The 27922-nt window shown below is 33.4% G+C and overlaps 1 protein-coding gene across 2 annotated transcripts; it reads right to left on the bottom strand.

Annotated features, from left to right (window-relative positions):
* On the bottom strand, positions 1 to 27724 carry LOC130453390 (uncharacterized). 2 transcript variants are annotated; one of them, XM_056793101.1, is made up of 5 exons: positions 27595 to 27724; positions 25377 to 25569; positions 10540 to 10619; positions 4808 to 4934; positions 1 to 305 (listed from the first exon to the last, which is right to left on the bottom strand). In XM_056793101.1, exons 2-5 carry the CDS (start codon positions 25549 to 25551, stop codon positions 76 to 78), a joined length of 612 nt encoding a protein of 203 aa, XP_056649079.1. In that variant the 5' UTR covers positions 25552 to 25569; positions 27595 to 27724; the 3' UTR covers positions 1 to 75. The 2 variants fall into 2 exon arrangements, with proteins under 2 accessions (XP_056649079.1, XP_056649078.1); XM_056793100.1 differs by having other exon boundaries at positions 10540 to 10634; positions 27595 to 27716.
* Positions 27725 to 27922: the final 198 nt, after the last annotated feature.

Below are 27922 nucleotides of genomic sequence, written 5' to 3'. Positions count from 1 at the left end.
TGAAGTAAAAAAACATTTTATTCCTTAAACTGACAAAAAAAACACATAAAATATGATATAAACATTTTTTCCATTCTACGTATTTTTATGTTTTCTTGACTTACAAATAATGTGCAACTCTGAGTAGCAATTATCGGTTTTTAAAACAGCTTCATTAGTACTAAAATCGTACTCGAGAATCATGCAATCTCCTGACATTCTATTTTCAATTATGATATCTCTATTCACAGGTTTCCCAGTATCCATCCACATCCAGAAGCCTGCTTTATTCAGTCTTTTCCCTGACGTGTAGAATGAAACTTTATCTATAACAAACGTAATTTGTGATGGAAAATGTTCAGGACAGTTAGTTTTCTGATGTATTATATCACAACCTCAGCCCAAAATATCAACAAAACAGAAATAATAATGTTTTTAGTACTATAACTATGCACCACTAGAAATAATGAATTTAAATAATTGAAGCGCTAAATAATTAACTGTGTCTAATTATGTTATTCTACAACAGACATAACACAACAGAAATTATTCGCTTTTCCTTTGCTTCCGTATAAATTTGAGCATTTATAAAATATGCACTCGATAAAAAGTATATGCTGGTAACTTTTGGTATTAATTGCAAGCTACTTCACCTATTGTCCTTACATGGGGATGCCGTAGTCATGAACTACAATAAATATGAGAAAAATAAGTTATTGCAATCTATATTATGCATGTAAATATTGAATTTCGCTGTTAACACATAAAAACAAAGTATCGATAGAATGAGTACGGTGATTGAGACGTGAGAAACTCATACATAATTCTCCCTGCCTTGATTTGCAATAGATTTCTTGCATTGAGAGGAATATGAAATTTTTGTCACTTCTAGAATATCTTATTGTTTTTGTTGAACTGGATAATGCACAGATTACGACTATAACCTTATAAATGAATTATATGAATTATATGCTCTTGTTTTTGTGTATGTGCATTAATTTTGAATAATGAACGTTTAATATTAATAAAATTAATGTTTCGACTCATCATTCATTTTCTGGTCATTGTATTAGCGCTTATAAATATTACATTATCCTCATTCAGCGTCGCACAACAACCTAGATCGGCCATACTCAAAGTGTGTTCCGCGGAACCCTAGGGTTCCGCGAAACCCCTGTAGGGGTTCCGCAAGAATTTAGAACTCAGTCGCCACCCAGCACAGTAAAGTAATTTCATTCTAGCTTGAAACAGTGCATTTTACGAGGAGAGTTTAACATCACGCCGCTCTTCAATAAAACTTTATTGCAAACCTATTGCAAGTTCTTCACTTACACCGATCCCTGTACAGAATACGAGAGTCAGAAGATTAAAAAAATATATCTCTACAGTAGCCCAAATATTTATTCAGGACGGCACGCGCCTAGATAAAAAGAATAGACTTAATACTTAAGTTTAAGGTGATTTATTTATGCTTTATGTCTCACCGATGAGATCCGCAAGCCGCTTTAGCCTTTGTCTTGATGAAAACCGACCGCCGATATCTACTTGTGAGCGCGCAGTCACTTTGATAAAAGCCGCCGCTGAGATTAGACGGTATAGTTGTAAACAAGCGACTTATGGCTATATTACTTCAAAACAAGTCGAGATTGTTTACACCGCATTTTTTGTATTTCTATTTTTATTTCGGCTTTTTATTTATCAAAGGCGCCGACTCGAGTATTTTTAAGAAAGTTCGAGATCGAGGCTAAGACTATAAAAGCGACGACCGCGCTTCGACACTCGAGTCAGTCGACGATTAGCGTTCGGAGCGATAAGTACGTATTTGCTAGAAACGAAGTTTTTTTGTTCTACTGCTGTATTCTGATTGTATCAGTTTTGTACATATCTTCTTTGGACTAAACTCTTCTACTCAGTAACGATCGTGCGTTAATTTGACCCCACCACACTGTCAAGTAATTATTAATAAAGAAGAATGGAACGTTGGCTTAAAGGCGGTAAACGTGTTGCAACAACATCTTCTAACGAAGCCGAATGTTCAAAAGCAGTACGCGCGGAGTGTACAGCAATTATCGATGATAATGATGCAACGACGTCAAGTTCCACGGTTTCAAAGGCGAAAAAAAAGGAAGTATGATCAATCATATATCAGTTTCGGATTTGTTGATTCCAACGGCTCACCTCTCTGCATGTTATGTAGTAAACTGCTTCCTAATAGTTCCATGGCACCTGCCAAGTTGCGCCGACATTTAGAAACTGTACACCCCGAGTCTAAAGCAAAGAATAGAGAATTTTTTGTACGTAAAAAAGAACAGTTATTGGAAAGTCAAAAAACTATGATACAAGTAACCCAAACTATCAATGAAAAGGTCACAAAGGCCTCATATTTAGTTGTCTATCGCATTGCACAAGAAGGTGAAGCGCACACTATCGCTGAGATTTTAATAAAACCATATGTATTAGACATAACAAAATGTATGCTCGATGAAAAATCTGCAAAGCATCTTTCTACTGTGCCACTATCAAACGATACTATTTCACGTCGAATTCATATCTGGCAAGCTACGTCAAACAAGAGCTAGTTACACGTCTACAAAAAACACGATTCGTCTTGCAAATGGATGAGTCTACTGATGTCACTGGTCTGGCTATATTGCTGGTTATCGTGAGATATCCATATGAAAGTTCTTTTGAAGAAGATATGCTTATGTGTTCACCGTTGCCCACAAACACTACCGGAGAAGAAATTTTTACTAAAATAAATATATTTTTTGAAGAAAATAATCTCAGTTGGAACGATTGCATTGACATTTGTACAGATGGGGCCAAGGCGATGACGGGTAAAACAGCAGGAGTCGTGTCACGAATACAAAAAAAAGCACCTAATTGTGGTTCCAGTCATTGTCGTCAAACCTAAAATTAGTAATGGATGAAGCGGTAAGAATTATTAATTTTATCAAATCACGACCACTACAATCCCGATTGTTCTCATTATTGTGTAAAGATTATGATAGCAAACATAAAACACTGCTGCTCCATACAGAAGTGCGATGGCTGTCTCGGGGTAAAACTTGAACAAGGCTATTTGAACTTAAAGCCGAGTTAAAAATGTTTCTTTCAGATACTTCTTTTAATTTGAAAGACCGTTTGTATGATAAAACTTGGTTGTTCCGACTGTCTTTCATGGCGGGTATCTTTCAAAAACTGAACGAATTAAATTTATCATTGCAAGGTAAACAGACAACAGTGTCCAAGCCTGTAACAAAATAACTGCCTTTAAAAGAAAATTATATTTTTGGATTATTTGCGTTAGTAAGAGAGAAATAGAAAGCTTTACGTTACTCAGTGAGTTTGTTAGCGATAACGAAATGTTTCAAGATGATGTATTTGAAGAATTGGTCCAATATCTCACTTCGATGCGCGCATCTTTTGATAAGTATTTTCCCGAAGAACAGAATACAAAATTGAAACTGAATTCATGGATTCATAATCCTTTTTTACCCACCTTGCAATAGCCCGAAAGTATGTCAAATGAGATATATGTGAATCTCTTTTAGAAATGTCATCAGACACAAGTATGGAGTCATTGTTCAAAACGACATCTCTCAACGATTATTGGTGCAGAATCCGTGATGAATACCCAATGCTTGCCAAAATGGCTCTGAATATTCTTCTTCCATTTCCAACAACATATTTGTGCGAAACAGGATTCTCAACCTATGCAGCCACGAAAACAAAATACCGGAATAGAATAGAAATAAAAAACAGTTTCATACCTCCCATTAGTTATTTTATTTTCTTTTTTAATATCTTCTATTTCTATTATTATACTTGTTATGTAAGTAAGTAATAGTATATGTTACATTCTACGTTTATTATACTTATTAATAAAGAATATACTTTTAGAGACTACTGTTTTATTGTAGGGTTCCGTCAAGTATTTCGTTTTCCAAAAGGGTTCCGTCACTAAAAAAGTTTTAGAGCCGCTGACCTAGATCGTTAAATACGTATATCGTGAATCTAGATAAGCTGCAAATTATTGAGTGAACTTTGATCCAATATTTTTTTGCCTTTTGAAACATGACTTCGTCACCGAGAAAGTGAAGGTATAAAACAGTATCATATTTTGTTATACTTTTGATGTTAATGTAACAAAAAATAAACAAAGAATATCACAGATTTTTAACAGAAATTATACTAAATATAGAAAATTTAGAAAAGTTCAGCTTTTGTAAATACTATGTAGAGTCTTTACGGTTTATTTAAATTTAGAAAAATCTGAGTGAGTACGTAACAAAGACAGCGCTTTAGATAGGTTGAAAAAAAAGACTGTTTCCTCCTGAAAACCACCTTCCAAGAGTTGTGTTATATAATCTTATCACACCTTCATGATATAATTAAGTATTCTAACAAATAATCGTGTAAATTTTCCTGACTTTTCAATTAACCTCTTAAATATTCGTATTAATTACATATTCATCAACATACGTAAAGTGTCTCCATGAAGACTTATTTTGTAAGTGGGGTAAAACCAAGTTGATTCGAACGTATATGTTGAAGAATTTTGTAATCCATCTGTTGTTATCAACGAAGATATAAGACAGTGATACTAAATCCTTGACTTGACAAAGAAAACTCTTGGAACGAAATTGGTTTCTACTTTTATCTAGCAGCTAGAAGATCACTTCTTAAGAAACGGTAATACGTACTTATTCATAATTCTGCGATAATGATCATGACAATGAATAGATAGATAATGGCCTTTGATAATTAAAATATTGCTGATATCTGTTCTCCAATTATACTCATATAAAAGTGAGTGTATACTTACTATCAAATTTATTATCATTTTCTACCATCATAAAGTACTTTATATTCTGTAATTCATTTGAATCTTCCACTGATAAGACTTCCATGAAATATTCCTTGCAGAAAAACCAGGCTTCATGGAAGTCACCCTGAAATCAAATAATCTTGAAAAATTATGGATTATAATAATAATACTAGCTAGATTAACAATATTATAATATTGCGAGAGGGATTGTCTCAATTTTGTTTACTATAAACTTTTAGTCGATAGAAATTCGTTTGAAGATTTATACTGACCTAAGCATTCGTGCGCCCACGAATGATTAACGCGTAAATACATTTTTAGTCAGTGTGTTCATGAATATCAGCTTTATAATGAGTACATTAATGCATATGGTTTCTAGAGATGAAACTAATAGAATAAGCGATAGTGGATAATACAGATTTATCAGAGTAGAGAAATATATAACGGGTCTAATTTGTTGACGGATCTCAAAATGCAAGAAGCCAGTGGAATCTTTCAAAATTTCATATTTTATCAACTGATTTTGAACTATCACACTTCAATAAAACTAACCACATTATTTCTGGCATATATCTTATTTTTTCCAGTGCCACTTTATTTCCTTTTTGTTTTTTCTCTACTAAGGAATCCCAGGTTACTCATTTTCTGCTTACCTCAAAACATTCTATTTTTAAATTATAGATAATGCTATACCAAAATAGTAGACGATTACAAAATAGGACCATACATGTTTCCTCAAAAATTAAACGGAGAAATTTATATGACATTATTAAGGGATATATTACCAGAGCTTCTGGAAGGATTTCCTTTTTATACCCAACAAAATATGATATTTCAGCATGATGAAGCTTCTTCAGCAAAGACAAAGCTGGATAGGTCGAGGTGGGCCAATTGATTGGCCAGCTAGGTCTCCGGATCTTACTCTACTTGATTTTTTTCTGTGGGGGCATATAAAGTCTCTCGTCTATCAGAGTCCATTAGAAAATAAGAAAGATCTTGTTGGTCGAATATAAGCAGCAATAGAAATAATTTCCAATATACCTAAAGTTTTCCGCAACGTACGCTTTTCAATGATGCGAAGAGTCAGGACAACGAAGGAAGTAGATAATTTCAGCAGTTGCTTTAGTTGTGTTTCGCCTATTTTTTGTTTAAGATGTGTTAATTGAATGTTACATTTCTATTCTTCATAATTTATTTGTAAAATTTTCATCTGAATGACATTAATGTGTTAATTAAGATTTTCTAGAAAAACCGAAGAATTGGAGATTTAATGTTTACAGACAACAGTACCCATATATTTATCTATATGTTTTTGTAAATATATTGAATAAATGATTCAGAATTGAAATAAAGAATTGAAAAAAATTAAATATATACAATCGGAAAGTCTTTGCATATAATTGTCTTATGTATTTTCCAAAGATTTTGTATTGTCGTAATAAGGCTTGAATTCTAGAAGTTTCTGATGATTAGACATTAAATTATTTGTGTTGTTTAAAGTTATTCAGGGAGGTGCGGATTTTCCATTCCATTTCCATTTGGCTCAGATTTTATGATTCTGTGGTCGCCTTTGCGTTGTAAGTGTTGTTTCATTTGATTATCACATAATTATTTTGCTTTTAAACAGCTTATCATATTCAATGAAAAACTATAAACGTTCTATATGTCCGAGTCAGCTCTTGTGCTGCAACGAACAGTCTAAAAAATCGCATTTTGACTTAGGTATGGATGGATCAAATACTCTCTCTATACCCTAGGTTATCCGCGGTATTGAAAATAATCAATGACTTCTCCCTTATCTGAGTCTGAATACATTGAAATATTACGTTTCATTGCTGGCCTAACTGTTTTAATACTGATTATGATTCGTATACGTGTGCATTCATGGTTTTATTTTGACAGCGAATTGGTTGCAAGATCAGCTGGTTTGCAACATTTGTTTCAAAATCATTGCATCGTGGGCGGTCGGTCCAAGTATGAAACTATGTATTTGGTCATAGTGAAATACTTGCAGCTGCAATTTGGAAGGAATAATAAATACATAAACAGAAATTCAAGCTTGTGTGACCAATAATAGTGATAGATGCATTGTTACCACAGGTGACATTTAGCTTTCTTCTGGCAAATTAGCTTAAAACAAAAATGCTGATTAATTTCAGACTTACGCATTGATTATTGATTATGAAAATTCCTTAGAATACCCTCATAAGGTTAATTTTTCAGTAAGGACTGCTGAAAACTATATCAATGAGAGTAATTTCAATGACATAATATCATCCAATCAGTAGATAGGGAAGAGATAGCCGGTAGAATTGCTCAGCGTTCAGTTAATCTCAACCCATTATTAGATTTCTGTTTATTAGCCTCTGTGGGGGCTCCGAAAAGGAAAAAAATAAAATACATCTGATTATCAACACCAATTAACAATAGATATTTTTTTTTTCGATTGTTGCAATTTAGTCGAGTAAATTAGTAAATCATTTAGTCGAGTGGATCCATTTCGTTCTGTTTCTTTTTCATTTTAACAACAGTACGTAGCCAGGAAGATGCAGTAATTACAGATTAAGGTAGTGATACAACGACGTCAAGTTCCATGGTGTCAAAGCTGAAGAAAAGGATACATGATAAATCATATATCAGTTTCGGATTTTTTGATTCCAAGATGCTCCGACATTTGAAACTGTTTAAAGACAAGAAATTAGATTTCTTCTGCGTAAAAAAGAAGATTCATCGAAAAGTCAGAAAACTATGATGCATACAACGCAAATGGTCAATGAAAAGGCAACAGAGGCATCGTATTTAGTGAGCTATCGCATTCCACAGGCAGGTGAAGCGCAAACTATCGAGAATTTGTTAAATGGTGGACAGGACAAAATTTATGCTAGACGTTAAATCTGCAAAGCATATTTCTACCGTACCGATATCAAACGATACTGTTTCTAGGCGAATTCATGATATTGAAAACTCTGTCAAACAAGAACTGGTTACACGTCTACAAAAGACATAATTCGTCTTGCGAGTGTATGAGTCGAACGATGTCGTTGGTCTGGCCATATTGTGAGATATCCATATGATTGTTCTTTTGTATTCACCGCTGCCTACAAACACGGTAGTGTTTGAAGATAAAATTTTTGATAAATTGAACATGTTTTTCCAAAAAAATAATATCGGTTGGAGCGATTGCATCAACATTTGTACAGATGGAGCCAATGCGATGACCGGCAGAACACCGAGGGCAGTATCACGAATAAGATATAAATCGCCTAACTATAGTTCCAGCAATTATATCCTGCATAGGCAGGCACTTGCTATGAATAAAATACAATCAAATTTGAAATTAGTTCTCAATTGATGAAAAGCCAGTTACAGTTTCATACCTCTCATTAGATTCTTCAACTTTTTCACATTGTATCTATTCATATTATGATTATTGACAAATAATGCACATAAAGAAATATTTTTTTCATTCATTTGAAACTAGCTACAGCTCGCTCGTATACGTTGTCTTTAGAAATGAGACTTAATAGTAATTAAACATAAGTAACAAAGAAATAAAAACGCTCTCAGTACTCAAAATAGCTACATGTTTACTTTTAGTACCAAATTTCACAAGTACTTTATACTTAAACATATTCTGTGACTCACGTGGTCAATATACGATCAAATCTATTCAATTTTCTAGTGATTAATATGCAAACATCAAAAAATCACGAATAATAATCGAAAAGATTCAGAGTCCAATAACGATATATTTACTAATAAGAGCCACGAATAACAAATCGAATTAATTATCAAATCTAATTCGATATTGATTAGAGGGCAGAGACCATCTTGTTTAGTCCGTCATGGTAGGAATCACGCCTTTGTCATTGAGCTAGGTGTCATCTAATGTTTGAACTCACAGACTGAAGACCAAGGATTCCAAATTTGGACTATATGGGGACACACCAGTCGCAACAATTTCCTTGTTGCTGCCATTTTAAAATATTTCCACTTAATAGTTTAACTCGTAGAAAAACAAATTCCGTGTCTTCAATCAAATTGACAGCTGACCCGACCTATCTCAACCCTGACCCTATCCTTACCTCACACTATTTTGTTTTATATAGAGTCAAAGTTGGTAACCATGTTCATGTTAATTGTTAATTTAGGTAAGTTGGCAGGAAATAAGAGCATTTCAAAATGTTCATGCGACAGCAAAAAAGGGAAATGAAATGGCGACAGGCAAACGTTCTCCAATTGTTAAGTTTTGAGCGATCCGACGATTGTTAAGCAAGAGTTTTGTTAATCAAAACAAGTATTGTCAAACGATTGAAAAGGTATGTTCATTTCGTATCAAATTAAGCTTTATTTTTGTATCCAAATCTTGTCGCCACATGCCAAAAACTTTGTTCATTAATTTTCTTTTACAGAATTGTAAGAGTTGTTAACAAACAAAAAAGTTGCTTTTATATAAAATCCTGAATATTTTTATTATTAAAATTGTGAAAGATAGATACTGATTCTCCTGTACATTGACAGGTAACTTTTGAAACTCTGAACTTTGTGTCAACTTCGGACTTCATCATTTCTCAACAAAGAACCCAAACTCACTGAAAATAACAACATGTACACACCTGTAATTATCACAACATAGCAGAAACGCAATCCCAACTATGACGAAATTTTACTCACAGTTATATCCTCTCAGCTAATGCTTGGTTGATTTTAGCCTTTTAAGAAGAGATTTTTGACATCATGTCCACCTGATTAGAAATTGTGGTACCATTTCATTCTATGTTGTCTATGAATATTAGATGCAGTCACATTTTTTGCCCACTAAATCGAAGCATATGTCGTACCTCAACAAGAGACCAATTTTCGAAACATCTTAATTCCTACTTATACACGTGAGCGCGTTCGCATATTAGCTGTATAAGTACCGCCATTTATCTCCACTTTATAAGAACCAAATTTTGCTATTTAGAAAATTAGTGCCATTAACATTAGGATTCCAGTACGCAATACTGAGGAGTATGGTAAGTATCAAAAACTATATTGATATACCCAAATACGTGAAAATAAGCGTATTTCAGTTTTAATTTCAAATAACTTCGGCTAATGGTTTTACAGATGCTTGCCACTGCGATTAACTTCAAATATTAGAAATTGATTACAATTCAGCCCTTTGGATAATTTACCTTTTAATAATACCAAAGAAGAATGCTACCAAATTTGCAAAAAACAAGTTTGGACCAGCACGCATGAAAAATGTAAAAAACATCCTATGGGAATAAATTTGGCAAATCGCAAAAGATAGTGAAATAATTGCAATTACTGAGTCCGAGATTATATACAGTCCACTAGTGTCGAAGGTCGTTTGCGACTTTTTGAATTAATAGGGGAACATATCTTAAACGTCATGGAGGTTGGGGATATTGCTGAATATATCGAGAACTTTATGGCTAATGAAATTTTTGAGTCAAAAAGTATATAGAATAGATTCAGCCTCCAGCTCAGTAGTTCCCAGCAACTTCATCTTCGACCTCGGAAAATATTACAAAAAATTTGATGAAACGAAATGACCTAGCAGGAATTATTTTGCAAAATTGTTCAAACAAATTTCTGCGCTGTAGAGGAATATGCAATATTTTGCACATGTTAATTGATACAGTGATTTCAAACTGCAAAACAAATGTATAGAATTCATGTTGCTATTTAAGCAAGAGCTCTATAAAACATTCACTTACCTTCAAAATCGGATCGACATAGTATAGATTGTCCACAATATCAGATACTGGCAGAGTTTTCTTCTTATTTCCATCGGAATCTGAAATTAAGTGTTCTACACAATTATCAAGTTCTATGTGATAAAAAAAATACTCCTACATTTTTAATGAGATATCTACAGTGGATATAGGTTCGGATATTGTATACCAAATAACAACTTGATAATGATTCGAAAACAGCAAAAAATATCTTCCATACTTCAAAATAACTGAAAGTTTCATTGAACCCAAATTATTTCTTACAAAAATTGCCTAAATTGAGCCTCGTTTACTAACTAACATAGGCCAAGAATATAGTAGACATAATTTATTTGTTATTGTTCATCTGCGGAGTTATACGAGTCATTTAATAAACGTGACTCCAAATTTTCAAATTTGCCCACAGAAAAAATCAATAGAATAAGATCAAATCACCTACGGTTCCATTCCAATTTCAATCCCCATTCCTTCAAACTGGTTATCCAGAAATATTCGAACATTGAAAATACAATGGGGTAGTGCACCATCTTGTTGGTGGCAATTAGGTCCGGGAGTACTGCCATTTAAAGATGTTCCAAATATCACTCAGCAGTTAAATTCTCACGAAAGAAATAAGGACTGACTTTTTCTGACAATTTCTAGCTAAACATTAATTTTTTGAAGGTGCTTGGAGTGTTTTGTCTGAATCAAATGGGGACTTTTCCGAGCTCATCTTCTAGGAGATTGTGTGAACAAGTTGAGCTTTGTACGGATACAGTTTTTATTTTTTTTTTAAACATTACTACGAGCGTCTATCACCGTAACTTACCATCATTAGAATTTCTATCTAAAGGAAGAACTTTCGGTAAAAGGAGGTATGATGGTATGATGCTAATTGTAAAACACACTGATAAACAGTTGTTTTATAAAAACCGTTGAAAATATTGATAAAACCAGATGGTTTTACGAGGTAACTTCAAGTTACAAGAGTCTAATTATGTACTTTTCATTCAACAAATGTAACATGCCATTCGGCTTTTTACCTTTTTCTTCAAACATTTTGAATATTACTTTGTTCACTTATTGTGTCACAGTAGTCATTTCTGGTTTATTGATTGTAACATTTGAATTTTTAGGAAAATTTATTTGTTATCGACCCTCCACTCTATTCGAGAAATTCAGTATAACGGAATGTATTCGAAATCTTTTCTTTTTCTTTTTATTCGCTGTTCTACAAATGCCAGCCTAGGAGTTTCAGCTACAACTGAGGATCCATCCAACAAACTAGAAATTCAAGTAAAACCAACATCTGGGAATCCAGTTGAAGGCTGGGCTGTAACAAAATTTCGTGTTGTTGTTCGGTTTACAAGTTCTAGGTCATTTTATTGTTTGTAGTTATTATAGTTGTTTTATTTTCTGTTTTGGACGAATTAAATTCTTCAATTAATACCTTTAAAAATGATATTTTTAATATACCGGGCTTTTCATAGTTTGTTATTCTCGATTTAATTGTTGACTTTAAAGTTTATATTTAAATAATATTAGTATGATGCATGATGCAAGCAAATCATTTAAAAACTCACGGACTTCCTTATGAGATCAGTATAAAAAATGTACCTGTACCTGATACAGTTGAGGAAAAGCGATGACGGCTAACTGGTTTATTAGCCGATGGAAAAGCAAATCGTAGTTTATCATTTCCCATAATTAATCACACATTAGAAAATGATCTGACCGAAATTCATGGTACACTTCAAGATTTGACTGAACTTATCAATAATTTTGATAGTAATAAAAGCGAACCCGTTTTTAACCGAATAAATTCGAGGTTAACTCATTTAACTAACCGAGTTAATAGATTAAATGTTGACACAGATGATGATCTCATTTGGAACCAAACACAACCTCATTAGTTTCTGATTGTGTTTAATCACACAAAAATCATGTTCCTCCTGTTTCTTCATCTTTATCTTCCCCTTCTGTTCCTATATATTGTCATGAATATTTCCTCCTCGCTTCATCTCTTCTTGAAAAAAGTTGAAGTACTTAGACTACATTGTATCTAAATATTCGTAGTAAATTCAAATCATGGGTGAAAATGAACTCGTTGTAGTTTATATTTCTTTGATGACAGTTCTATTGATCGTCTATCGAGTGTTGTGTTTGAACGATCTCTTGTTGCAAATATTCGCAAGAATCTCTTATCAGTTTTCGTTTCAGTGTTAGTATTGCATAACCCCATTTACACAGCTTTTTAAAAGAATTGAAGAATCCAGGGTTTGGTCTGATTGTTATCGACCACCGTCTTCGAAGAATTGTCGTTTACTGGAACTTGATCTGACTTGTCTTCACATTTCACCTAATAATTCATACAATAGAAGAAAATTCCTCAATGTTTCTATTTTATCGTCTTGTGTATGCTGGAATTGTGACATAAGTGGTCATATCTTTACAAAATGTCGTTCTCCTAAGTCTATTTATTATTATGGTTGTGGTGACGAATTGACGAATTATAGCTTATGTGCCACCGTTATATCAATAGTTGCAAAGAATCGTTTTGGAAAACAACAGTTATCAAACTTAGTGAATAGTGAAACACAAGTCATGAGATTCACCATATGCTTTATTATGAAAAAATACAGGACATTGACCAACCATCAAGCTATAGTTGGTTAGTCAACTTAAATAAGCCAACAAGCAAGTTGGCTGTTCGACTTCAAAACAAAATATTGTTTATCAAAATAATTGTACTGTTGTAATTGTACATTATGTTAGTATTTACTGTTAAATAAAATATTTCAATTCACTCAATTTGAGTTATCGATTAGATTGAGAAATATGCGAATAAATTACTCTTCTTCAAAACCACCAGTTGATGTTTTCTGTACATGTTTTTTTATCACAAATTGTGATTGTGTTTTCATATTTTTGTATGAAATCCCATAAATACTTACAATTATAAAAAACACGTTCCATATTAGCCCCGAACATGTCACAAACAGTAGATATCGATTGAAAACTTATTGTGCTTCATTAAAGACCATTCCAAAATTTTTATGTTTAATTCGAAATACATATGGCTTTAGAATGTAATTTAAGTTATCACATAACTTGTACATGCAAATTTATTTCCAAATTCTACCAAACTTTCAAAAGTCAAATAATACCTAGTTCAGGTCATAATTTTGATTGTTCCTACCAATATTCAGGATACTTTCTGGTCGGGGTGTATATTTCCTAGTGCTGCTCACAATTCAAATATTGATAGATCGATATTTATAGTTCAATGGGATCAAACAGACTAGAAAGATGAAACTTTTAGAGCCGAAAGTGGAAAGTGGGCTTCGAAATATACTTGATATATATCAACACATTAGTGACAAACAAATGTCTAAGGTATCTAATATACGCTTCGAGTGAAATACCTCCGTTTTAGTTTAATTATATCACAATTTTCTATCGAAAAAGTCTTAAGCCCTATCCAGATTCTTCACGAGGCTACAAGAGAAAAGAAAATGGACTGAATGACGTGTGTATCGGATAAGTAGAGAATTGAATATATATATATATATATATATATATATATATATATATATATATATATATATATATATATAAGTTCAATATTTTTCACTTCTCTTGTATATAAATGATTTTTGTCTTGTATTATATTCTAGGTATACAGTAGTTGGTCGTCTACGAAACGAAGCTGCTTCAATTAAATTTGGCAGTATAAACATCACTGAATCACGTTCAGTTCGTAGAGGACAAAGCGAGCAGCTGAATAAATATATAGTGTGGATGGCTAGCACACCTGTCGCCTCCGCTCGTCACGACTTGTGCCGAGAGCTCATAGGAGGTGTTTCACGCGAATCCGGATTGGGCATTAGATAAGTAAAAATTTGAAACTTTTTTATAACGTTGAATTTCACTTTTCCTTCATTTCATAATTTTTCTAGTTTAGTAGATTTCATTTTATTTTGTTACATTACTCAACAGCGCCTTTAACAAAACCGACGATCGGCGCATGGGAATGTTGAAAGTATAATAGATACCGTTGTCCCATGAAAATATCGCAAAATACTTTGTGAGACTCGCATTAGTTAAAAATAAAGTTTGTTAAATATACTGTCCTCAAGTCATTTTATTGCTGATCCAACGAAGAACATGTTGGTCGCTTCGACCGGATGTGATCTGTGCGAGCATAAGAAAGCGAAAACCAGAAGACAAAACACGGAGATAAAGCCGTCCGTATCGATGAGTGCTAACAATCGCTTCCTGTAAGTCCTATCCATATTATTACTATTACTTATACTGAATACACTGTTTACACTACCACTACACCAACAAGCGATATTCATACTGAATACACTGTTTCCACCACTAAACCAACACTCACAATTACACTGTCTGTTACAATTACAATTACAATTACACAATTATCGTCTTCAGAGACTGTGTTTGTCTTCAGTCTCTGGCTGTTTTCGAGCGCTTATACCTTCAGTCTTTGAAGACGATAACTTAGTTATCGAAACGCGCATCAGACAGTGTAATTGCGAGTGTTGGTGTAGTAGTGAAAACAGTGTATTCAGTATGAATATCGCCAACAGTTCCAGAAATTCCAACTTAGTTACTATACTAATATCTGACTTATTATTGTATTGATTGGTTACGAACAAATTTGAATAATTTGCTTTAAAGTAATAGGATCCAACATATAAGTTAATAGTTGAAAATATCAGAATTATCAGATACCGAAAAAGCTCTTTGTGCATCGCATAAGGACACCCTTACAAAACAAAGAAACTATGCGATGGAAAAAATGAGTGCACAAGTTTTAATTGATGAAAATATCTACCATAATTTTAATTCACGATTAGAAAAATTACTACCTCTTTAAGATAAGTTTAAGGACATTGAGAGTAAAATTTTTAATTTAGAATCCTTCCAGACACCTCCATCTGGTAGTAGCCAGGAAGACGATTTTGAAGACTCATATTGTTAAATTATAGGGTTAATAAAATCATTGATACAAAGGTTTGAAGACGCTAGAAATTCCGATAAAGGTTCAGTGAATAGGGAGGCGGGGTAGATGGTTCAAGATTTGAAAATAAAGTACAATCGCCACCTATTAAAGTGCCTTCTTTTGATGCGATCCACTGGCTGGTTAAAATTTGGGGACGCATTTAAAGTTTTGGTACATGACAACCCGGAAATATCCGATATTGAAAGGTTTATTCATTTCAAAAACGCTTTAAATTAAGACGCTGATCAGCTCCTATAGCAAATAGAAATGTCGGCTGATAATTTAACCATGTGAGGCAGTTGACCGTTGACCGGTACAAAAATAAAAATTTAGTGATTCATAATCATCTTAAATCGTTTTTTGAATACCCAAATTGAATAAAAGAAAACTACTATGATTTTGAGAAGTCTTTTTAACAATTTCACCAAACAAATATGGACCCAAAAAACATTGGGACAGATTAATAATTTATTTAACTTCAAATAAATTAGATTAAAGCACATGCAAAGAGTGTGAAATGTATAAAGCCCATAAAGTTCAGGTGCAAGGGGAACAACAAGACTTGCAAAGCATGGTAGATATGAACACGTTTCTGAAAGCCAGGTATGAATTGTTAATTCAGGTAGGTGAAAGTCGACATGAAAATGTTTCTAAGCAGAGAAGCAAAAGTTATTATTTGTTATTATTGTAATAAAAATAATGCAATTTATATGTGTCAGTCTTTCAACAAATTGTCTTCGGGGCAGAGTTACCGAAGCAAAAAAAATCAAACTATGTCTTAATTGCTTACATAAAAATAATTTTACATGGCAATGTAAACAGAAAAAATGTGCAAAGTATCACAAGCTACACCATACTTGCATATAGGTAGATAATTATATGACGCACAAAATCAAAATATTGACAACACTGCTGCCGTTGTATATGCGGGGAGCGAGTCCGCGGAGGACGCAGATGTAGAGAGGAGCGGCGCGCACATCAGTATGTACGAGGTGACGGGGAAATCTATAGAAGCAGTTCACGGCAAAGATCAAGCGGGCTCCCGAATTGAAGAATTTTGCGCCCTGTTAAACGGAGGGTCCATGAGCAATTTCATATCTAGAGATTTATGTCAAAAATTGAATTTAAGGCGTATAAATATTAACCATGTCGTTAAAGGCGTCAGACAGGACATACAAAAGGTTCATGTTCAAGTCAATATAACTATTATGTTGCGGTTTGTATAGCAGAGATTTAGATTGTCTTGTAATTCAAAATATAATCGATAGGCTTCAAAAAGCATCTTTTGATAAAAACTTGATATCAATAAATCAAAATTGATGCCTCAAAGATCCAACATTTGATATTTTAAATGATATTGGGATTTCACTACGTGTACCAGTATTCTCAATTCTTCTTCCGGAACAATAACAACTCGGACCAAATATGCCAAATATATTCTCTAAAACACACGTTTCAGCTGGATTTTGGGTGGTAATTTGTGCATACAACACCGCGAAACTGAAAATATATCTGTCTCGTGCCTTAATGTGGGGACGTGGAAATTAGAGGCAAAAATTAGCAAGTTCTGGGTAGTCAAAGAGGTCAAACACATGAACAACTTATCCCGCGAGGAACGTTACTGCGAGGTTTGTAGTTAGCATACCATTTAAAAAAACTTTAGAGAATTTGGAAAAGTCACGTGATGTCGCCCTTAACCAATTTTACTCTATATTTGTTCATTTATTTGTCTATGTACCAAAGCTGTCCACATCGAAATGGTCGCTGACTTAGCAACCAAGGCGTTTCTGGCGTCTTTAAACCTATTTATAGGTAGTATTTATCTGACTGACTAGTATTTGGTCAGATAATGATACCAATTTTGTGAGCGCAAGTCACGAATTGAAGGAATTATCAGAGTATTTACTTAAAAATCACGACGAAATTGCAAAAATTCTGACAAATTACATGATAGAATGGCAGTTTATTCCAGCGCGATCATCAAGATTTGAAGGCATCTGGGAGGCCGGCATTAAAAGTGCTAAATTCCGTTTCCAACGTATGGCCATGAATTCTAATTTGGACATCGAAGAAATTAATACAATCATATTTCAGATTAAAAGTATCCTAAATTCTCGTCCCATTTCTCCGATTTCCCACGAATCAAACGTACTCACGCCTGGACATTTTTCAATTTCTAACATTTGCAAAGGACTGTGCAGAAATTTTGTCAACGATGGAGCAAAGAATACTTCTCAGAACTTGAAATTAGAACCAAGTGGAAGCAATGTCTCAATGTGCTACTGATTGTTGGCACGTTAGTCTTAATCCAGGAAGACAACACAAATTATGACATTTTCTCGAATGATAAACAATTTTCCCTGGTGTGTCACAAAGTGTATTATTTGAAATTTTAAATCAAGTGTCATTCACTCCCAAATATCATTCTATTTGATAACATCAAAACCATAGAAGATATCGTTTCCCCAAAAAATATCACATTTGCATCAAGAATTTCCAACAACCGTATCTGTATATACTTATCTTGAACCGCAATTATAGACGAACTACTTAGAAACCACCAATATATATATATATATATATATATATATATATATATATATATATATATATATATAACGTATTCGTATATATATATATAACGTATTCTATAATCGAATGTATCCTCTACCATCCCCCATTTTGTTATAGAAAAATCGCTCCAGGAAATCAAACTGTAACTTGTGAAATGCGGCGTCCATGGGGAAGAAACCTCTCTATACCGCATATTTATTTCTACCGAAAGACATCTTTTTGTGGAACTTCGCCAGCCCCCTTTTATCACTAGATGCACAAGCTCACGCTGAGTAGCAACCAAACCTTATACTGCTTCCTCCTTCCCATAGTAAAAAAAGAGAAGTATTCTCTGACAGCAATGTGGATACTCCCTGTTAATCATATCACACAGAATCCTCTTTACTATCAATCAAATACCCCCTTTTCCATTATTAACTTCCCATAACGTACCTAAGCATCAAAAGAAAAGACCTAAACTCAAATCTTGAAAAGCACAAGCTTTCTATCAACTCACTTGCCTCTACACACAGTCTTTTTTTAAACAATTCAACCAAATTCACGCTCACTGAAATCCAATATTTAGCGTTCTTATAAAATTCATACGTTAGCTCAGATCCTCTTAACGAAACACTAGAGTTCTCGCCCAACAACCAGGGACTCTTTAAGTGATTTATTACTTGTCTAGTGCGAAACTAAAAAACGTTCGTTTAATAATCGTCTTACACGACTCCTAACTTAAGAGGCAACTCAATTCAGAAGACCTGTCCGATAACAAAAGTGTTTCTTCTGATAATTATACCGAAGATGATCTCAATTTTTATCTCTCACACTCTCATCACCAACTAAATTCTTAAGTCTCCATTCGAAATTATTCAATGGAATTGTGATGGATTTTTTTCACGCTTGAAAAGAATCCAGCGAATAATTACAGAAGAAAGTCGTGAAATTGTCTGTTTACTAGAAACAAACTCTAAATTAGATAAAGTTCCTACTCTTAAAAAACTATGAGGGATACCATTATGTCCGTTCGAACAGTGCGAGAGCCAGCGGAGGTAATTCAATTTTTGTTTCAAACGAATTGTTCTCCTCCACACTCCTTATCACTACTGATCTTGAAGCTATAGCTGTTACCACCTGGTGCCCATGTAAACTCACTATCTGCAGCTTATATATTCCTCCCAACTACTTAAAAGAAACTGAACTTCTCGACCTAATTCACCAACTTCCCCAATGTTACACAATGTGGGGATCAAATTTCACAATGAGCAGAGGAAAAACTGTCGAAAACGTTATCAATATCACAGGTTCCTGCTTGCTGAATACTGGCACTAACATACACTTAAACTTATCCTCTGGCACCTTTTCTTCCATGGATCTCAGTTCTAGCCTGAACAACCCTGGCTGGACTAATTATACCTCCCAAATAGAAGCTGATTTATCTGTTTTCTAAGACAATATAAACGACAATCTTATGAAAATTACAGACGCTATATATACTAACAGCTGCTAACCTGCATATAGGTAAAAATCTTATTTCTCAAAATCCAAAAACTGCACCAGGGTGCAGTTCTAACTGCACATACACCGTAAATCAACAGAAAATTGCATTAAATTTATACCGTAAAAAAATCACTATAAAATCTTATTAATTTCAAAAAAAAACAGAGTCAAAACCCATTATATTATAAAACAAAGTAAAGTATCTTCCTGGAGAAATTATGTGTCATCCATTAATATGAATACAAATTCCACTGAAGTCTGGAATAAAATTCGACAAATTCAAGGAAACAATACCAAAATCAAAATTCCATGCCTCATGTATAACAATACTGTAATTAATGACAACGCGGAAATATGCAATATAACTGGCAAAAAAGTTTGAAAATAAGTTAAAAAGTTAACCATATCTATACCCTCTTGCCTGTGATGATGATTATAAGACATTACATCTCTTAACTACCCCTCCTCTTATTTAGAACTATCCTCAGCTCTATCAACCTGCAAAAATACTGCCCCCCGACCAGATGATATCCCTTATATATTTCTGAAAAAACTTTCTATTGGTGACTTACATAAACTTTTAGAATACTATAATCTAATACGGTCCACCAACCAATTTCCCAACCAATGGCTGACATCTACGATAATTCCTATCAAGAAGCCCGACCTAGCTGTTACCTCTCTCGACTCTTTTCGCCCTATGTCACTCACTTGTACCATGTGACAGCAAGAACTAGCGACAGAATGGAAAGCAATACCACTACAACAAAGAACAGGTTCGGTTCTCTAACAATAGAATAACATTCAGCTCCAAATGAAGATAAGTCCGAAGTACAGACAACTAAACGCCCTCCTATCTAAGTCATCAACTGCAGCCAAATGAAAGAACAGATATGTGACTGTTTAGAACAAGAAGAGTACACCGCAAAATGCCTGGTTAACAACGTTGTCAGAATAAGTTGAAATACCACAGACAATTATATAAAACTATCCAATTACTTGAAGAAATGAAAACATAATACATCACACATCAAATATTTGCATCACTCCTTCAACTGACAATTATAAAGGATGCGAACACTACAACAAACCAATCAACAGCAGCCATACAAGAAACCTAGCAAACATACAACCTCCAAATGCTATATATATATATATATATATATATATATATATATATATATATATATATATATATATATATATATAACAAACAACCAAACAATTCTAAACAAATCATAAGCAGAAGCAGCCAAAAATAGCCCACAAAACACCACTGGATCAACAGAGGCGATTAATACATTAACACAGTTTTTCAACGAATTCGAAGCCATGTTCTACCAACTAAATCCATCAAAATAGCATGGTTTTAAACATGCTAACAACAATACTCAATAAGTTTATTTCGTAGTGTTTCTTAGAATAGCAGAACGGAACGCCAATGGTTTAGAACAGCATAAAGAAAAAGTCAAACAGTTTTTAACACAAAACCAAATAGATATACTACCTCTAAGATACCTCAATAAAAGTAACACTCTCTAGGAAATTAACCTACAGAATGTAAAAAAATATTATGATTGTTAATGAAAACTTGTACCATGGGTAAATTATTAGAAAAAATGGTTAATAATTGTCTCCTCTGGTTTCTTGAAAAATTCAAGTAATCTCTAAAGAGCAATCTGGATTTCGGCGATCTAAATCACATCATGAAAATCCAGTTGTTCTACAATCCCTTATATGTGCAACACTTAACCAAAAAAAGAAGTCATTGCAGCGGTATTCGATAGTTTTGGTGCTTTTGGTACCATAAGTATCAATATCCACGGTCACATATTTCATTTTATTCAGAATTTCCTAGCTTTTAGATTTTTTAAAGTCTCTGCTAAAGGCACTCTATCGTCGACTTATATCATTGAAATCAAAGGCAAATGCTACAAACTATTGAACATTATCAAAATCCTCTCACATTACCAAGACTCACCAATGGTTATCTGATGTCTTCTACCGCCAGACCCATAAAATTCATATTAACTGAATGCCACAAATATGCCCCAACAAATATTGCAGTTCCAATTCAAGACCAATTACAATAACAAAGACATTCTGAATGACTTGGAGCAAATCTGTCTCGTGTCCCAATTTCTAAGGGATGTGAATCTTTACCAAAAAATATAGAATAATTATATATTGATAATGTAGTAATGTATGTTGTATGTATATACTAATTCAATTGTAATATCACCTGGGTAAGTGGCCATAATGGCCCAGCACTTTAAATATGAATAAGAAAAATAATTTCTCTAGTTTGGTAGATTTTATTTTATTTTATTACATTTATTTGTCAACAACACTATTAACAAACCCGACGGTAGTCGCATGGGAATGTTGACAGTATATTAGAGACCTTTGACCGATGAAAATAATTTAAAAGACTATTTTCTTTGTAAGACTCGCATTAGTTAGAAATAAAGTTTGTTAAATATACAGTACTCAACTCATTTGATTGCTAAACGAACGAAGACCAACTTTCGTTACATATATAGAGCGTTCAGTAAGTAATATAGCTTGGTAATAATTTCGTGATATCGATTTAGATATCGAATAGGAGCTTATTCAAATAATTCAGGTCATTTGCATAGGTCGATTAGAAGTATACAGTGTTCATGAAAGGTATATTTGAAAACAAATATAGCAGATATAGAAACTTTTATTTCAAAAATAACGATAGAAAAAATATGAAGCAACTATAGATGCACTATATTTTAGAGGATATCAAGAGGTTGTATAGGAGTGTAATTGAATATTTAATGAGAATTCACATGAGTAATACCAAAATAAATGTATAGGAGATAAATGTATATAAAAAAAAGCAGTGAAAATCTATAAATATTTTGCAGACAAGAATATTTGCCACGAAGACTTATGAAAAACATTTGAATGAGTTGTGAAGGGATACGTGAAGATAACATTTAAATGTGGGGTACAAATCAGCATTGTGTGAGATCTTTCCAATCGTAGAGGTATACCAAGCATCTGGCTCAAAAATACTCACGTTAATAATAGTGGAGAGGGGAAAAAGAAGGATAGGACATGAATCTCTGGTACAAGAGTGAAGAGAAATTCAATTATCATAACCTGAATTAGTAATTCTTGCTGGAGAGAGGAGAGATTGCAAAATAGCATGGTTTTAAACATGCTAACAACAATACTGAATAAGTTTATTTCGTAATGTTTCTTAGAATAGCAGAACGGAACGCCAATGGTTTAGAACAGCATAAAGAAAAAGTCAAACTGTTTTTAACACAAAACCAAATAGATATATTACCTCTAAGATACCTCAATAAAAGTAACAACCTTGCTATATGAACTCACAATATCCGGAGTCTATTGTCCACCTCGGCACAACATAAAACAAAATGATCTCGAAGACTTCTTCAACACCTTAGGAGACAAATTCGTAGCAGGAAGTGATCACAACTGCAAACACCATATGGAGATCCAGACTGTACACAACTAAAGGAAGGGAACTATACAAAACCATAGGATCAAACCGATATTCATTTATCTCGACAGGTACTCCGACGTAATGACGACCCCTGCAAAATTCCGGACCTTTTGGACTTCTTTCTTACAAACGGAATAAACTCAACTTACACAGACATCCTGCCCAGTTATAACTTAAATTCTGATACTCGCTTATTATTGCAACCGTTGTAGTCAATCATAATTAGAACACCACCACAAAGATTACACAATTTTAAAACAAACGGTGAAGCATACCATAACAATGAAACGGTAGATTTAAAGATAGGGCTTGAGGAACGAGGAAATATCGAAAGAGCAACTGCAGCTAGCATCCCAAACACGAAACAGAAAAAAGGAAACAAATATGTCCCACTCGAAATAAAGAGACTAATAGCAGAAAAGAGACAGGCTCGGGCAAGATGACAAAAGAGCCAGATTTCTGCAGACAAAAATAACTTCAATCGACTTAGTCGTAAATTGAAGAAAAAACTCAAGCACAATTTGAGGAATGCGAATCTTAATTAACAAGAAAGATAATTCCATTTGGAATCCAATAAAAAGTTCCAAAAAGCCCAAGATAACAGCCTCACCTGTACGAATAAACGAACATGAACAGTGGGCTAGAAGCGACAAAGAAAAAACAGATTTATTTGCAAATCATCTCACTACACTCTTGTAGCCACTAAGTCACGAGACAGACCAAGAAGTAGAGCAAAACTTAGCAACTGCAATAAATACAAGAAGCCCAATAAAAGCATTGACTGCAAAAGAAGTACACAATGAAATAAAATTACTAAACCCAAAAAAAGCACCGGGCTCTAATCTAATAACCGCTAAAATGCTGAAAGAATTGCCACAAAAAGAGGTAGTCATGCTAACATACATCTACAATGTAATTCTGAGACTCGGATACTGGCACAAATCATATTGATTGGTGAACCAGGCAAAGACCGTCCAATAAGCCTTCTACCTACAATGTCCAAACAATGAAAAATTACTCCTACATAGAATAACTGAAGACTTCCTCTACTTACCCTGCCATCAATTTGGATTCCGACAAAAACATTGAATTGAATGAACCCTTTCTCCAAACTACTACCCACTTCTGAAATCTTACCTAACCAACAGAACTTTCCAAACAAAAGTTAATGAAGAAAAATCCAAAAAAATTTACCATAGCAGCAGGGGTACCACAGGGTAGCGTACTAGGCCCACTATTTCACATACTGTATACATCAGATATACCAAAGACACAGTATACAACAACAGGATTTTTTGCTGACGACACAGTCATCCTCTTTACTGATCAAGAACCACAAAGAGCAGCTAAAAATATGACTACAAAAATGGAGGATTAAAGTTAATGAGACCAAATCAATAAGTGTAACATTCACGCTACTTATTTATGGAAATACCTCAAGCAGATAGTGCCAAATACTTAGGAATCCACCTAGAAAAAAAACTTAACTTGGAACTACAAATCACAAAAAAACCAACTTGATATGAAAGCAAGAAAACTACATTGGTTGATAGGGAGAAAATCCAAAGTTTCACATAAAAACGAAGTCCGTATCTACAAATCTGTCATCAAGCCTATATGAACATTTGGAATAAAGCTGTGGGGCTGCGCTTCCAAATCTAATACAAATATTATTCAGAGATCCCAATCTAAAATACTCCGTCAACTAGTAGATGCTTCGGGGTATGTAACAAATCACACCATTCACGTGGACCTGAGAGTACCCACTGTACAAGAAGTTATCCAAGAGAGGATCATCAAATACTACCAAACTATAGAAACACACCCAAATCCACTACTAGAAAAGTTGTTAACGCCTTGAAATGTGAGAAGACTGGAAAAAGTTGGTCAATAGACCTAATATTAGGTATAAAAGGTTGCATTACTGTATATAAGCCTCACCAAGACATTATATTGTTAATAAAAACTTTTGATAAAAAAATATGTCATAAACATGGTTTATTCAATGTAATCCTCTTATTTACGAAAATGATTGATCGCCTGAACAAGTTTTTAAATCTTAATTAGCAACAAACGCGCATTTGATTCACCAACGCAACGTATAGAGACGCATATTCAATAGATGCACACGCTCACAAACATACTTCGTGATGATTATCTAAATTGAACCTTACAAAAACAAAAATTAGTTGAATCATAGAAAGTATTACAATAACCAAAAATATGAGGAAGGGTTATAATAAAATTATTTACCTCTTCTTTTTAAGATAGAAGAATTTTTCACTTCGGTTTCGTCAAACGGTGATATCATTTTTTCTGTAGGTGGAGTGTAACTTCTCATCGATATACGAGGTGATCTCACATGAACTTCGCAGTGTCCTAAATATTGTAATATCAGGATACCAAGAAGACAAACGAGCATACGCATCTTGAAAAATTGGGAAGTCTGAAATAACAGTAGAAAATTCATTTTTTTTAAATATTGGGTGTTAGTATTGTAATCAATAAATATCACAAACTAAACTGAAACTTCTAGAATCATCTATATCAAGCAGCAAATATTAAAAACTACTTATTGAAAATTTGAATAACATTAATCTTTTATATTCGCACTTTGGGAGTACTTAAGCTAATAATAATGTTTCATCCAGAATAACAACACTGAAGAAATTGAAAATGAATTATTATGAGTACAAAATTTCAACAGGATCTTTAGAACTCATAATACGACAAATAACTGAAAAAGCAACATGAGAGATAATCTAGGTTTTACACATATTGAAAAAGCATTCGACATAGTCAATAGAAATAATGATATATCGAAAATGGAGAATACAGAGGTATAGAAGAAAAACTAATAAACAGAGCTTTATACAGGGTATCCCTAAACTCGACTGCCAACGCTCTAGGGAAAATGTCTTTGGTCAAATTTTGCCTATCGGAGTAGAGACCTTATGTCCGCAAAAGCATCCTTTTCAAGATACAGCATGTTGAACTTCTAATAATAAAACAATTTTTTGTAGATAAATTTCAATTGGTGTTATCGATTGTTATTGAAACTTTCTGAAGATTGGTTGATGGTCAAGAACTCTTTTTCCGCCCTTGAATTTTCCGCCACTCGTGGTAATGTTATTTTTTATTAATTTTTGAATTCTATCATCATCCCTTAATAAAAAAGTAATGACATTGACTACGCTAAAATTAACCATTTCCGAGGAAAATATCATTTTGTGACCGCTCTTTTGATTATTTAGATAAACCCGTCTATTTTAACGAATAAATATTATTTTGTAAACTGTTTTATATTTTTCTATTACTTTTGTATTTAGAATTGTTTGTAGAAATAAAAAATTAAAAATAATGACATTTTATTCGGAAAAAACTAGAATTCATCTATCCATGTTCGAACAAGTAGTTTATCAACCTGATAATCGTCAAAAAGTTTCAATAACAATCGATCACACAATTTGAAATTCATCGACAAAAAATCGTTTTATTATTATAACTTTAACACGCTGTATCTTGGAAAGAATGCTTTTGCGGACATAATTTCTCTACCCCATTAGACATAATTTGACCTAACGAGTTTTCCCTAGAGCATTGGTAGTTGAATTAAGGGACATCCTGTAGCAGAAGGAAAACTGTCAGAGTTAGGCAACAGATATGAAATAGGTACGAAAGAATAAAGAGAGTAAAGCAAGGATGTATAATGAGACCATTTTTATTTACCATAGTATTAGATGAAGGAATAAAAAAAACAAAGAGACAAATTAAACAGTATAAAGTTGGACATTGGAAAATGGAAGACATTAAAACGTAAAAATATATAGTGACAGTCAACAGAAAATGAATATGAAAATAAACTAAGTCGATGATCATCAGCAGAAAGATAAAGACACATTAGATAAACTTAGAAGATTCAAATATAGAACAGGTGAAATGCTTCTTATACATTGGTTTGACACTAACACAGGATGGAAGATTGGAATAAGAAATAAACGGGAGGACTGGAGCAGCTGGAAGAACAGAAAAACAGAAGTATAAAAAAAAGTAGCCATACATATAGGGATCAGAGACATGAACACTCAAAAAGAAACAAAAAAGTAAATACAAAAGTACAGAAATAATAGATAATAAATTAAGATACTAAAAAATAAGATTAACACTATTAGAGAAAATTTTAATTTTAAACCAACTCCGCACTAACTAAACAGAAGAAGGACAATTGAGATGGTTTTAGTTATGTTATTACAAAAAAAAAGAAAGGGAGAGCGAGAAGGAGCTAAACAGAAGTAATTAAGATGGCAAGAGAAAATCAAGAATAAGATGGCAGGAAAGTAAACAAAAGACACAGGGTAGGTAAGAACAGAAGCTGCTGTAATGACTTAAATCCAACATGCCTTACACATAAGACGATAGAAAGGCTTCAAGATTAAATGAAGTATGAAATTAAATTTGTTAGGCTACTTACTACGGAAACGTCCGGTATAACCACTCAAACACAATATCAACTTCAGACTGTGATAAAATTTTTCTTGTAATAGGTACTAAATGTTTACATATGAATAGCTTGGTTCTGCAAAATACACAACGGAGGAAGTGTCGGATAAAATTATAATTATATGCAAACTGTGCAAACCAAATAACTTGAAGTAGATTTCGCTGAGTTGTTGGATTTCTATTATCACAATAAAATTAATGAATCTTTGTGATTCACGACTAGAATTTATCACAATTTTATCAGTATTGAGCGGAAAATGAGGATTAATAGAAATCATTTTTCATAAAAACTGGGCAAG

The sequence above is a fragment of the Diorhabda sublineata genome, chromosome 2 (genome assembly GCF_026230105.1).
Source record: "Diorhabda sublineata isolate icDioSubl1.1 chromosome 2, icDioSubl1.1, whole genome shotgun sequence".
NCBI lineage: Eukaryota > Metazoa > Arthropoda > Insecta > Coleoptera > Chrysomelidae > Diorhabda > Diorhabda sublineata.
The sequence above is the reverse complement of the archived record's forward strand: the minus strand, read 5'-3'. Positions and strand labels throughout refer to the sequence as shown.

What these genes read in the sequence shown, in the direction of transcription:
- LOC130453390 (XM_056793100.1), bottom strand. Translation starts at nt 25,551, where the DNA reads ATGCGTATGCTCGTTTGTCTTCTTGGTATCCTGATATTACAATATTTA. An exon ending in ATGTCGATCCGATTTTGAAG is followed by an intron (nt 4,935 to 10,539) that starts GTAAGTGAATGT and finishes ATTTGATTTCAG; the next exon opens with GGTGACTTCCATGAAGCCTG. An exon ending in AAATGATAATAAATTTGATA is followed by an intron (nt 306 to 4,807) that starts GTAAGTATACAC and finishes CGTTTGTTATAG; the next exon opens with ATAAAGTTTCATTCTACACG.